We start from the raw sequence: 12,853 nt of genomic DNA on the forward strand, positions 1-12,853 counted from the left end.
TACGCCCACAGCTGACCCAGAAATCGACGCAGGTTCTGGTCCAGGCTCTCGTCACCTCACGCCTAGACTACTGCAACTCCCTCCTGGCTGGTCTACCTGCATGTGCCATCCGACCTCTGCAGCTCATCCAGAATGCAGCGGCTCGTCTGGTCTTCAACCTTCCAAAATTTTCCCACACCACGCCGCTCCTCCGCTCCCTCCACTGGCTTCCGGTAACTGCTAGAATCCACTTCAAGACACTGGTACTTGCGTACCATGCTGCGAATGGATCTGGCCCTTCCTACATCCAGGACATGGTTAAACCGTACACCCCAGCACGTGCTCTACGCTCTGCATCAACCAAACGACTCGCTGCACCCTCGCTGCGAGGGGGACCCAAGTTCCCATCAGCAAAAACACGTGGGTTTGCTATCCTGGCTCCAAAATGGTGGAATGAGCTCCCCATTGAAATCAGGACCGCAGAAAGCTTACACACCTTCCGGCGCAGACTGAAAACTCATCTCTTTCGACTCCACTTCGAGCGATAGAATGACTAACAAAGAACTGCTAACAGAGCACTTATATACTAATAAAGGACTGGCTTATCTATAGCCAGTTGAGCAGCACTTGAAACGATTGGCTCTTTGAAACCTGATGTTCTTATATGATTCTGTTTTCCTCAAGGTTGTGTCTTCCTGGTCGAATGTACTTATTGTAAGTCGCTTTGGATAAAAGCGTCAGCTAAATGCAATGTAATGTAATGTAATGTAATGATGCCAGCTTTTGAACATTGCTCAACTTTTGATGCTCACGATGCTTGCAAAGCCATGCTCCGCTCCCCACAATGCAGTTCGGCGAAGATTCAAAATCTTCTACGTCACCCCATTCAAGTGAACGGGCGAAGCTTTGAAAGATTTGTTTCATGCCTGTGTGTGGACGGGCCGTAAGGAAGATGAGGATGAAATGTGGGCGAAGCAAATTGATTGAAATATATGAACTCCTAGCGAACAAACGGCCTCATGTCAGTCCTGTCAGATGTGGACGATCTCTTGATTTATAATGAAAGTTGAATATCAGCGTTGATACGTAGCTTTAAGCTTTGCATAATCTCTAGTTCTAGGTCACCATAACATTTCATTAACGTCTGCAAAGACAATTACGTAGTGGGTTTTTCCCCAGCGAGCTGCATTACATTATTGCCGTCTGGTACAAAGTGAAATGACACAAAGAGAGACACCACTCTGCCTCCTGTTAGTGAAATGAATGAACCTCCGTACCCCCGAGTGAAGATGAATCCAACTGAGATCACACGGCACTGTCAACAACAGAAAATCATCACCGTCTTACAGCAAATTCCACTGCTTTGTCATCGCTACAAAACGTCTTTAGACTTGATGAAAGCTAGTTAAGGCTGCTGTCATGATATATTCCCACATGTGCACCACTTATGAGAATAAGTCATAAACTTAACAGGGTTTCAATAGCTCGGAGTTTGGAGGAACATGCATGTAGAGCAGTGTTTCTCAAACTTTTTCATACCAAGGACCACTTAACCAATAAAAAAACACTCGCGGACCACCTAACTCCACAAATATCCAAAAACACATCGTTTTTTACAAATCGCCTGAAAATGATACAAACAAGTGGCGACATGTGTGATGAAGGTGTTTCTCTGGGCTATATCATGCAATTGAAAGTGAAACTTAAGCTTGCTCCATTGCGGAGATATTCCCGCGAGAGTGCGGAAAACTTAAATGTATTTATTTATTTCAAATGTGAAGTTTTACCAATATACTCACGGACCACTAGGGGGCGATCACACTTTGACAAGCACTGATGTAGAGCAGGGGTGTCCAAACTGCTTTCCCCGGGGCCCTCATACAGAAACATATACGAAGGGCTGGGCCTCTCACCAGAGGGTTATTGCCTCGTAAGTTCTGTTATAAGTTGGAAAAGACAATCCGATGTAGGTCAATTATTCTTGATAGTTGAAAATGCTTTCAGGAAAAACCAGCTCATAGCTCTCCAGAGGGTTTACTTTATTTCATTAGCAGCTTCCTTAAAGCTTCCGATTGCTTATAAGAGGAAATATGAAGGGTATATTTCAAGGTTGTTAGGTATATTTGTTATTGGGCTTTTTTCTTATCAACTTGGAACAGGGGTGTCAAACTCAAATACACAGTGGGCCAAAATAAAAGAAATGGGTACTAGTGGAGGGCCGGACTGGTTCAATGTTTATTGCAGAACTTATTGAAATGAACTTATTGCACATATTAAACCTGGAACTAACAAAGCTTACATTATTGCCTATAAAAACAACATTAAATAATCAGTTGCATTCATTTCTTATGGCTCGATCTGCAGCTTTTCCAGAGAAGAAGAAGACATGAGGAAGAGGGGACACATGTTGATGTAGAAGAGACATGAAGAAGTGGGGACACATGTTGATGTAGAAGAGACATGAAGAAGACGGGACACATGTTGATGTAGAAGAGACATGAAGAAGAGGGGACACATGTTGATGTAGAAGAGACATGAAGAAGAGGGGACACATGTTGATGTAGAAGAGACATGAAGAAGAGGGGACACATTTTGATGTAGAAGAGACATGAAGAAGAGGGGACACATGTTGATGTAGAAGAGACATGAAGAAGAGGGGACACATGTTGATGAAGAAGAGACATGAAGAAGAGGGGACACATGTTGATGTAGAAGAGACATGAAGAAGAGGGGACACATGTTGATGTAGAAGAGACATGAAGTAGAGGGGACACATGTTGATGTAGAAGAGACATGGAGAAGAGGGGACACCTGTTGATGTAGAAGAGACATGAAGAAGTGGGGACACATGTTGATGAAGAAGAGGGGACACATGTTGATGTAGAAGAGACATGAAGAAGAGGGGACACATGTTGATGTAGAAGAGACATGAAGAAGAGGGGACACATGTTGATGTGGAAGAGACATGGAGAAGAGGGGACACATGTTGATGTGGAAGAGACATGGAGAAGAGGGGACACATGTTGATGTAGGAGAGACATGGAGAAGAGGGGACACATGTTGATGTAGAAGAGGGGACACATGTTGATGTAGAAGAGACATGAGGAAGAGGGGACACATGTTGATGTGGAAGAGACATGAAGAAGAGGGACACATGTTGATGTAGAGGAGACATGAAGAAGAGGGGACACATGTTGATGTAGAAGAGGGGACACATGTTGATGTAGAAGAGACATGAAGAAGAGGGGACACATGTTGATGTAGAAGAGACATGAAGAAGAGGGGACACATGTTGATGTAGAAGAGACATGAAGAAGAGGGGACACATGTTGATGTAGAAGAGACATGAAGTAGAGGGGACACATGTCTGGACCCCCTCGTGTAGAGCGTGCTGGCTGCTAACAGTAAGCTGTACACTGGGCCACATGCCGCTCTCCTCTGCATCAGTAGTCAAACACAACACATCACATCACATGGACACAGTGGTATGTGAATGGATGAATGCCAGTGTTCAAACCCTCGCACAGGAAGTGACTGGAGCGACAAAGAGATCCGTTAGAGAACAGGCCTGAATGCCCCTCGGGAGCTTTTGAAATAACTTCATTTCACCCAAAAAAGCAGCAGCTCCCTGACTCCATCTTTGTTATTGTGTTTACGAGCATTCCCGTAATATTTCAATCACGGTTCATCAAACCAAACCACATCTCTTACTTTGTTTGCTTGTATACATATGTTATGTAATTGCATTGTATCTATCTATCTATCGTAGCCGTGGTTTTTACAAATATGTACACATTTTTTTATTTATGTTTTACACACACACACCTCTGACCCTGGTCTCTCTCTCCCTCTCTCTCTCTCTCTCTCTCTCTCTCTCTCAGTGGTCCTCTCTGGGGGACTTGATTAAATCTGCGGTGTAATGGGAAACTAATGATGGCTTGTGCAGCAAGATGAGTTGAAGGGGGATAATTGGTGTGTTCATCCACCTCTTTGAAAGTGTGTGTGTGTGTGTGTGTGTGTGTGTGTGTGTGTGTGTGTGTGTGTGTGTGTGTGTGTGTGTGTGTGTGTGTGTGTGTGTGTGTGTGTGTGTGTGTGTGTGTGTGGTGTGTGTGTGTGTGTGTGTGTGTGTGTGTGTGTGTGTGTGTGTGTGTGTGTGTGTGTGTGTGTGTGTGTGTGTGTGTGTGTGTGTGTGTGTGTGTGTGTGTGTGTGTGTGTGTGTGTGTGTGTGTGTGTGTGTGTGTGTGTGGCTCTTCTCCCAAATCACACTCCTTTTCCTCGCCCTCCTTTCTCTCATCCTCCTTTCTCTAAGTGTGTGTGTGTGTGTGCACATGCAGATGTTCTAGTACAATGTGTGGTGGATTGTTAATATGTATTCATGAGTAGTCACTTGATGCATCGCCACTAGAGTCATCAGTCGTGAGCCTGGAAGTCATCTGTCAGTGGCTCTAATGATCACACACACACACACAAACACACACACACACACACACACACACACACACACACACACACACACACACCCTGTTGCTAGGTCTTCTGTCCTTTTCAAGCGTGCTGGAGGTTAGAAGCGTTCACATATGGCCTGAGAGTTACGCATCGTCATCGTCACTTCATGCGATGTCACGGCAGAGGCTGGGGTCCTTGGGACTGACTGACCGAGAGACACCGCACAGAATAATAACCGTGCCAAAGTGTGTGTGAACAAAACGAAACCAATGCTCCCATAAATATGACGGATGGAGCTTTTAGTGCCATTAATGTAACGCAGTCGATGTCCTTTTTAAGAATCTGTTTTGTAAATGTCACTGAAGCAAAAGATGGCTTTTTAAAAATAACGTGTAAATGACCAGAACTTCTTAATAGTCGTCATATTTTAAAGCATGACTCACTGAGTGTTAAGCTGACCTCTTTCAGCTGTCCCCTTAATATTGAGACAAGCCGGCTTTGCTTTGTTCTCTTGAGTTATTTCTTCTGCCATGACTCATCATAAAGTGAGGAAACACTCAAGTTAAAACCAGGTCACTTTGGCTGTTTGTGGCTGAAGTTTCAAACATCGTGCAGCTCTTACCTATCTTTGGAACTGTCTCTTTGTTGCCATGGTTTTTTTAACAGAAACACTTTTTCTTTTGTGTATTGTTTAATTGTTTGTTCCACACATGGCAGTTATTTTAAAACAAAACATGTACACTTATACTGGTCTTTATAGCGCATGGTGGAAAGGAGCAGGGAGAAGAAAATCTTATTTAAAAAAAAAAAAAAAAATGAAATGACCATAAAAAAGTAAATTAAAAGAAATATTCTTTCACTCAATATACACACTCAAAAGTCAACTTCATACTGCCTAATTACGCTTTCTTTATACTTTGTATTCCACTTCTTTACGCCAACTACAGAGACACACATCTGCTGTCAAGCAGTACGTGTAAACTGATGCTTCAAATAGGGCTGCTCAATTAATCGTATTTTAATCGCGATTACAATTATGGCTTGCAACGATTACGAAAACAACGTAATCAAAATAAAATGATTATTTTTTATTATTATTATTACTTTTTTTTTGTTGGTTTTTCAGTGTAATTAAACTTAAAGTTCAGGGTAATCAACTGTTAAAAACATACTGTTCAACGTGTTTTTCTCCAATAAATGGATGTTTTCAAAGTCAATGAATAATCGCATTTAATAATCGCAATTACAATTATCGACCCAAATAATCGAGATTATGACTTTTGCCATAATCGAGCAGCCCTCGCTTCAAATGTAATTTCCTCCTACGATGCTCATCCTCTGAAATTAAAACAAATTCGTTTTTGTGGCAGTATTCTGTTTTTTGCTTTATTGTTGGGAACATTCTGAATGTCCTCTTCCAACATGAGACCTAGAAGAGCATCAGGACTGTGTGAGGCAGATGATAGCTATGTGATGAACATGATGACGGAGACATCAAGCATGCTCATTTCTGACGTGGAGCTAATCTGAAGTAAACATTGAATACTGCTTTCTATCCCTCCATCTTGTGACTGTGTGACTCCCTCTCTTGGATATCAGCATGTGAAGGACGCTGCTCAGGAACTACTTGATGCTCTGTATGTGATGACTGCTTCCATTCCTGAGATTGAAGCTCAAGCCGGTGACGACTGATATTTCTCTAACTTGTATGCCTTCCTAAAGTCTCTTCTCATCTTCTTCCAGCGGTGTTGGGAGGAACTGGCCCTGGGCGTCTGGCGGCAGCAGCATCCTGGCAGAGTACGGCACGCTGCATTTAGAGTTCATGCACCTCAGCAAACTCTCTGGGAATCCGGAGTTTGCACAGAAGGTAACGGACACACACGGGAATAGATGGTATCATCTTTTTTCACAGTCAATGGCTGCTTTTGTACAGGATTTCCACTTGCTCTCTTGCACTTTAGACATGACTGTAATGTCAAAGAATCATCCTTTTACTCTTTACTTATAGATAGATAGATAGACAGACAGACAGACAGACACACACACACACACAGTACTTTATTGATCCCAATTTGGGAAATGTTTGCGTTGCAGCAGCATAAAAAACAAGGCATTGTACATAAGAGAAATTAAGATACTAGAAATAAACAGTCCAAAATATTTCAGAAATAAAATAGCATTAAAAAGTACAACAACAAAATATATATATATATATATATATATATATATATATATATATATATATATATATACATGTAGAAATACAAATGTCCAGTAGCAGATATAATGCAGGATATTATTGTGCAAGAAATGGATATATATATATATAGTTAATTAAGCTAATTCTCTTGCACTATTTGATTTGTTTTATGTCCTGTATATATTCATGTTGCGCTGCTGGAGGAGCCTGGGACTTAAGATTGTCATTGCCATATCTACACTGTAGCTAATGTGCAATAATGCAACATGACAATAAAGCCTTGAATCTTGAATGAGTGTTTTATATATTCTCTTTACATACTGTATGCTCACTTGTGGTGTTTGAAGTGAACTTAACTCATTTGTGATTCTTTAATCTTTAGGTAATGAACATCAGGAAGGTCCTGAATCGCCTGGACAAACCTCAGGGTCTGTACCCCAACTACCTGAACCCCAACAGCGGCCAGTGGGGCCAACGTAAGTCCTCTTCTCTTCACCCGCACATTTTACATCACAAAGCATTTCCTCTGTCTCGCCTTTCTCCGGCACTTCCCTCTCGTGTAGCACTTGAGCATCAAGACGACGCCTGAGAGGGAACATTGCCTTTTATCTCAGGAGTCTCAGATGCCGTGCCAAACAGCTTCTGTGTCTTATTTTTGTCAAAACGCTGACACAAAGATGTAATGGAGATACAGATTTTATCAATAGGATACAATAGGGCAGCTATTGCAATTTCACCTTTTTCTCATTATTACTGGAATATATTTGTAAATTGATCATGTTGTGATTATTTTAAGAAGGTCTGTACCAAACAAAGGTATTTTATTAAGTCCATAGAATACGATCTGTAGGCCACGATATCCATTCAGCACCACAATACCTATTTAAGAATATTAACACGTATTTAGCCTGCAATACAAAATGTGCATACTGCTGTTGAATTTGCGATTTTGATTAAGATATGAATAACTTTGCAGCATAATAAGAACTTATGGCGCGTTTCCACTACAGCGCGGAGCTCGCTTTAAGCGTACCGTGCCGTGCCCAGCCCGTTTTTGGTTGCGTTTCCACTATGCCTAGTTCCGGCCCGGCGCTACTTTTTCACCTTTTTTCTGGCCCGACAAAATCTTGGTTCTATGCTAAACTAGAGAGAGAATCGCTGGCAAGGGGGCTACAACTACAACAAGATGAACATATTTGACCGTGATTAAATTGTAATACACGTTTCAAAATGATGCCGAAGTAACAACACACTGATACCGGTTAGTAAAAACCATGAATTAATGCTTTGACAAGTCTGCAGACAGACGGCAGAGAAACACCTTTTAAAATGCGTGTTTTCTGAATGGAGATCGGCTAAGCTAACGTTGTATATGCTCCGACCGTCCACACTCACAGCAACGGCCTACAGACATAAATAAACCAGTGCCTGTATCCTCCATGACACAGACAGTCTGTGGTTTGTACTTGTTTAACTTTTGTCTAGTTTCTGAACAGATATGAGGAGCTGTGAGCTCTGGGTGCTAAGAGCTAACGGCTGATGTTGGTTTTCTGGGGTGCTCATTGAAGATGACGTCATGGCTCCGCCTACACTGTGTTACTATAGTTACTACCACAGTTCCTAAACTGTAATGGGAATGCAGCATTAAAGTGAGCCAGTCCTAACAAGGCCTAACGAGGCCTAGCCATACCGAGCGAGGCCCTGTAGTGGAAATGCGCCATAATAGGCCTGTCCTCAACTACAGAAAGTCTTAAAGGCCCGGACACACCAAACTGACACCAAAGAACACATCCCGACGGACCCGACTGTTGCGTGGCCTCGCGTCTCCTGCGTCTTGGCCATGTGTCGCACTGAAACACACCGGAAGACAGACTGCGTGATAACCGAGAGAAGAAGAACAGACTGCGTGATATAAACAAACAACAAATAGCGTGTGCGTTCCATTTTCACTCTACAGCGAGAAGCTCACGGGGCTTTCCCGAACCTGTGTCGAGAGCTGGAGTTAAATGAAATCTCAGGTTTGCCTTCTTAATAGTTTGTTTGGGTCCATCACTTCCATTTCGCTTCTCATGCACTGATTCGCTAGCTGAACAGCCAATCAGAGGGATTTCTTTAGCCGACTGCCCGCCGATTCAACATGAAGGTGTCGGCATGGCCGAAAAGACCCGACGGGGCGGGACACACCAATCTGAGTAGGGCGACAGGACGCTCATCGGCGGCCAGACATCTATCGACGGCCGAAATCGGCTTGGTGTGTCCGGACCTGTAGTCGACTAACCCTCCAATCATTTTGTTGACATTTCGTTTAGTAGATGTCATCGATAGATCTGAGTTTCTCCAAAGAAAACAGAAAATTAAAGATATGCGCCTATAGTTTCTTTGAAAAAGGTCATTCAGCATTAAAACATGACTCATCCATTACAGTAATCTTTCAAGTATGACCAAAAATATTCTTAATCTCAATCGAATAAGACCATAAAAAGAATCAAGGTTTTTTCTACCTCACTTTTAGTTTAAATGTGTGACTTTAAAGCAGCTTGATGGAATATTTCTTATGATACAGTTTATATCGAACTAAGCTAGCAATCTTACAAGCTCATTGCACACGTGTTGAACACTTGACTTAGAGCTGCACCCTAGTTTTCTGGTAGGAACTAGATATTCCAGTTGCTGGGTAAACACTCAAATTAAAGTGGATTTAGGTTTTCAGTGTGTTTTGTTGTTAGAGCAGGGGTGTCAAACTCGAGGCCCGGGGGCCAAATCCGGCCCGTAACTTCATTTCATGTGGCCCCACAGCTTGCAAAGAATATAATATGTTTATTATACGGTTACATGCCGCTTTACAGAAGCACATTGCCCATAAACTACATGTCCCACAATGCATCTCAAATTAGACTTTTATTTCTCAGAATTTGACTTTTTTTTGTTTTTCCAGAATTTGGCTTTTCTTTTTAAATCATTTTTGGACAAATGCACTAAAGAGACTTGCAATTATTTCCCCTAGACTTCTGCTTTCAAACGTAGTTAATTATGAAGTTATTACCCTATCCGATAATAATCCAATGCAGAGGCAATCATGTCATATAATACATTATTTTATATACCGTACTTTTCGGACTATAAAGCGCACCTGCATATAAGGGTTGCCAGAAACTGACCATGATCAAAATCGATTATTCGGCAGCCCTGGCGAATAATAATCGATTATTCGACCATGCTCTGCACGCATGCTTCCTCCAAGTTTACAGTAAAACAAACTGGTGGTGTGACCAATGACCATTTACAATTATTAATACTATTACTATTATTAGCATATATATATTTTGGTTGAAACTAAGCCAGAAAAAAAAAAAAAAAGACATTAAAAAATATATATATATAAATAAAATCGATTTTTAAAAATAATATTCGATTATGGAGACTGTAGCGAATATTCGAATAATCGAATAATCGCTGGCATCCCTACTGCATATAAGCCGCAGCAGCTACATTGTCCGTCTGTCTTGCTCTCGTTCTGTCTCTCGGTTCCACTTTTACTTTGGCGCGCTACCTGTCTCGCTCTTTTCCGGCCTCCAGCTTTTCCTGCTGGAGCCCGCCCCTTAGAGGTGGCGGGCGCGGACCAGTCATAGAGCCCATAGCGTTAAAGGTGGTTAATGTTACCTGTAAAACCCATAGATTTAGGAGGTTCCCTAGTGGCCGTTAGCTGTACAAAAAAAATGGGGAAAAAAGCAGCAGCAGCAGCGGCTTATAGTCCGAAAAGTACGGTATATTAAATATTTATATATGTATATTTATATAGTCTTAAAGTTACAACCGGCCCTTTGAGTGCAACCTTGATGCTGATGTGGCCCGTGATGAAATTGGGTTTGACACCCCTGCCTTAGAGCTTATTGCAGCACAGTGGACAAGTCTAATTAACCGGCAGTTCAGAGGGTCGGTTGGTTTTCTCTGGGTTTTAAAGAGAGAGTGGCCAAAAGCGTTCTCCTCTACTGTAATAAAATACAAGACTTGCTCATGATTTCCCTCAGAAGAATAGAGAGCGAGACGGTAATTACACTCTTGACCACCGTGTAATTAAAATGGAAATCACATGTTGAACTCTTTGGGTTAATGGCACCCTGAACTTGGAGAACGATATCAGAAACAGTCATGAAATTAGCATTTTTCTCTTGAGTGTCAGTGAAGTTCAACCTTTTCTTTCTAAAGGTGACGCTGAAACACTAATGCATGCAAATTACCACTTGTCTGGATTACTGCAATGCACTTCTGATGCTCTTTCCAAAGAAAAATGTTCCACACCTGTAATTTGCACGTACATCAACCAGGAATGCAAATATCCTTCTGGTATAATAACCACTTTACTGCTCAGATTTGATGGTTTCAAGAGTGATGGACTTGCCCCTACTGTAATTATGTTTCTTCTTAATAATCTCCTGTCACCATTTTTAAAGCTTTGGGAAAAACATTCTGATTTATTATGGTCACTAAGTATCACTCGCTATTGGCTAAAATACAAATATGAACGAGCACATGAGCATACCTTTAAATATCAATGTGTGTTTTCTCCATCTAATATTATAATAAATCGGCTTTTGATTCATCTCCTCTCATCACATCATGTTGTGCTTTGAACAACTGTGAGAGATATCTAACTCAAGTCTATTTACTCTAATTTAATGAACCAAAAAACGAATTAAGAAAACAGTCATCAGTTTAATTTGAATCAAAGTAATTATAAGTTGTTTTTTATGGTGAGGCAGATTTTAGTTTGGACTTTTAATACGTTTTATTTTTACTTTTAGACAAGCAGAAGTAATGGTTTATTTAAATTCAGATTATTTCTTACATTTGTTATGATCCCTCTTGTTACCCAGTTTTAGTTATCATTTATTATTCTTTCAATATTATATATATATATATATATATAGATGGATGGTAGGTAGGTGGGTAGGTAGGTAGGTAGGTAGGTAGGTAGGTAGGTAGGTAGGTAGGTAGGTAGGTAGGTAGGTAGGTAGGTAGGTAGGTAGGTAGGTAGGTAGGTAGGTAGGTAGGTAGGTAGGTAGGTACAGTTGGATGGTGGATGGTAGGTAGGTAGGTAGGTAGGTACAGGTGGATGGTAGGTAGGTAGGTAGGTACAGGTGGATGGTAGGTAGATGGATGGGTGGATGGATGGATGGATGGTAGGTGGATGGAGGGATGGATGGTAGTTAGGTAGGTGGATGGATGGTAGGTAGATGGATGGTAGATGGATGGTAGGTAGATGGATGGATGGTAGGTAGGTAGGTAGATGGATGGTAGGTAGATGGATGGATGGATGGCAGGTAGGTAGGTAGATAGATGGATGGATGGATGGCAGGTAGGTAGGTAGATAGATGGATGGATGGTAGGTAGGTAGGTAGATAGATAGATAGATGGATGGATGGATGGATGGATAGATAGATATTTTATTGATCCCAATTTGGGAAATGTTTGCATTGCAGCAGCATAAAAAACAGAAGGCAATGAGAGAAATTAAGACACAAGAAATAAACAGTCCAAAATAGTTCAGGAATAAAAATAAACAAATTAAAAAAGTTAAAGAATAATATAAAAAAAGTCCAATATAAAGACTTTATAAGATATACAAATGCAAATAACAATATTGATTTATTTGACATATTTCCAGATCTTTGTGCAGTGTTGCTAAAGTGTTCTTCCCTTCCTTCCTCTCTTCACACCTCCTCATACCTTTCTGTCCACTCTCTTTACATCACTGCAACCCAGCTGAGTCTCTGTCAAGTATTTTTAAACTCCCCGATCTCCTAAACAGCATGTGTCCGTTCACCTGTCTGCTTTATCGGCATGTTGTGGTAAAAGGCTGTCATTTCACATCGATTACCAGACTCTTCAGAGCGTGAAGCTGAACAGGTAATGGACATAATGATAGAGGGGGAATATGAGGGTGAGGAGAGCAACATATGGAGCCACAGAAGGATAACTATATATATATATAATGCAGCAGGGATGTAAGGTGTATTTTAGGAAAGAAAGCAGCTTTTTCTTATGCCTTGTCATATGTCAGAGAAAACTGCCAGGAGAGTAGATATAATGAAAGTGACTCTGACAAGAGGCAGGAGATGTGCTCGATATCAACTTCCATTTCTCAACCCAGTTTTTAAGGCAGCTTTAAGAGATGTTTGACCACTAGAGAGCAGAAATTGAACTTCAGAACAACCTCAAAATGACATG

The 12,853-nt window shown here is 41.3% G+C and overlaps 1 protein-coding gene across 1 annotated transcript in view; it reads left to right on the top strand.

The window, feature by feature from the left end:
* Positions 1–12,853, top strand: part of man1a1 (mannosidase, alpha, class 1A, member 1) — a 210,799-nt gene that overhangs the window by 174,947 nt on the left and 22,999 nt on the right. Inside the window, exons 6-7 of the mRNA XM_034076387.2 lie at positions 6,169–6,292; positions 7,008–7,101. Coding sequence (XP_033932278.1) covers positions 6,169–6,292; positions 7,008–7,101 — 218 coding nt within the window. The remainder of the gene's footprint in view (positions 1–6,168; positions 6,293–7,007; positions 7,102–12,853) is intronic.

The sequence above is a fragment of the Pseudochaenichthys georgianus genome, chromosome 24, assembly GCF_902827115.2.
Source record: "Pseudochaenichthys georgianus chromosome 24, fPseGeo1.2, whole genome shotgun sequence".
NCBI lineage: Eukaryota > Metazoa > Chordata > Actinopteri > Perciformes > Channichthyidae > Pseudochaenichthys > Pseudochaenichthys georgianus.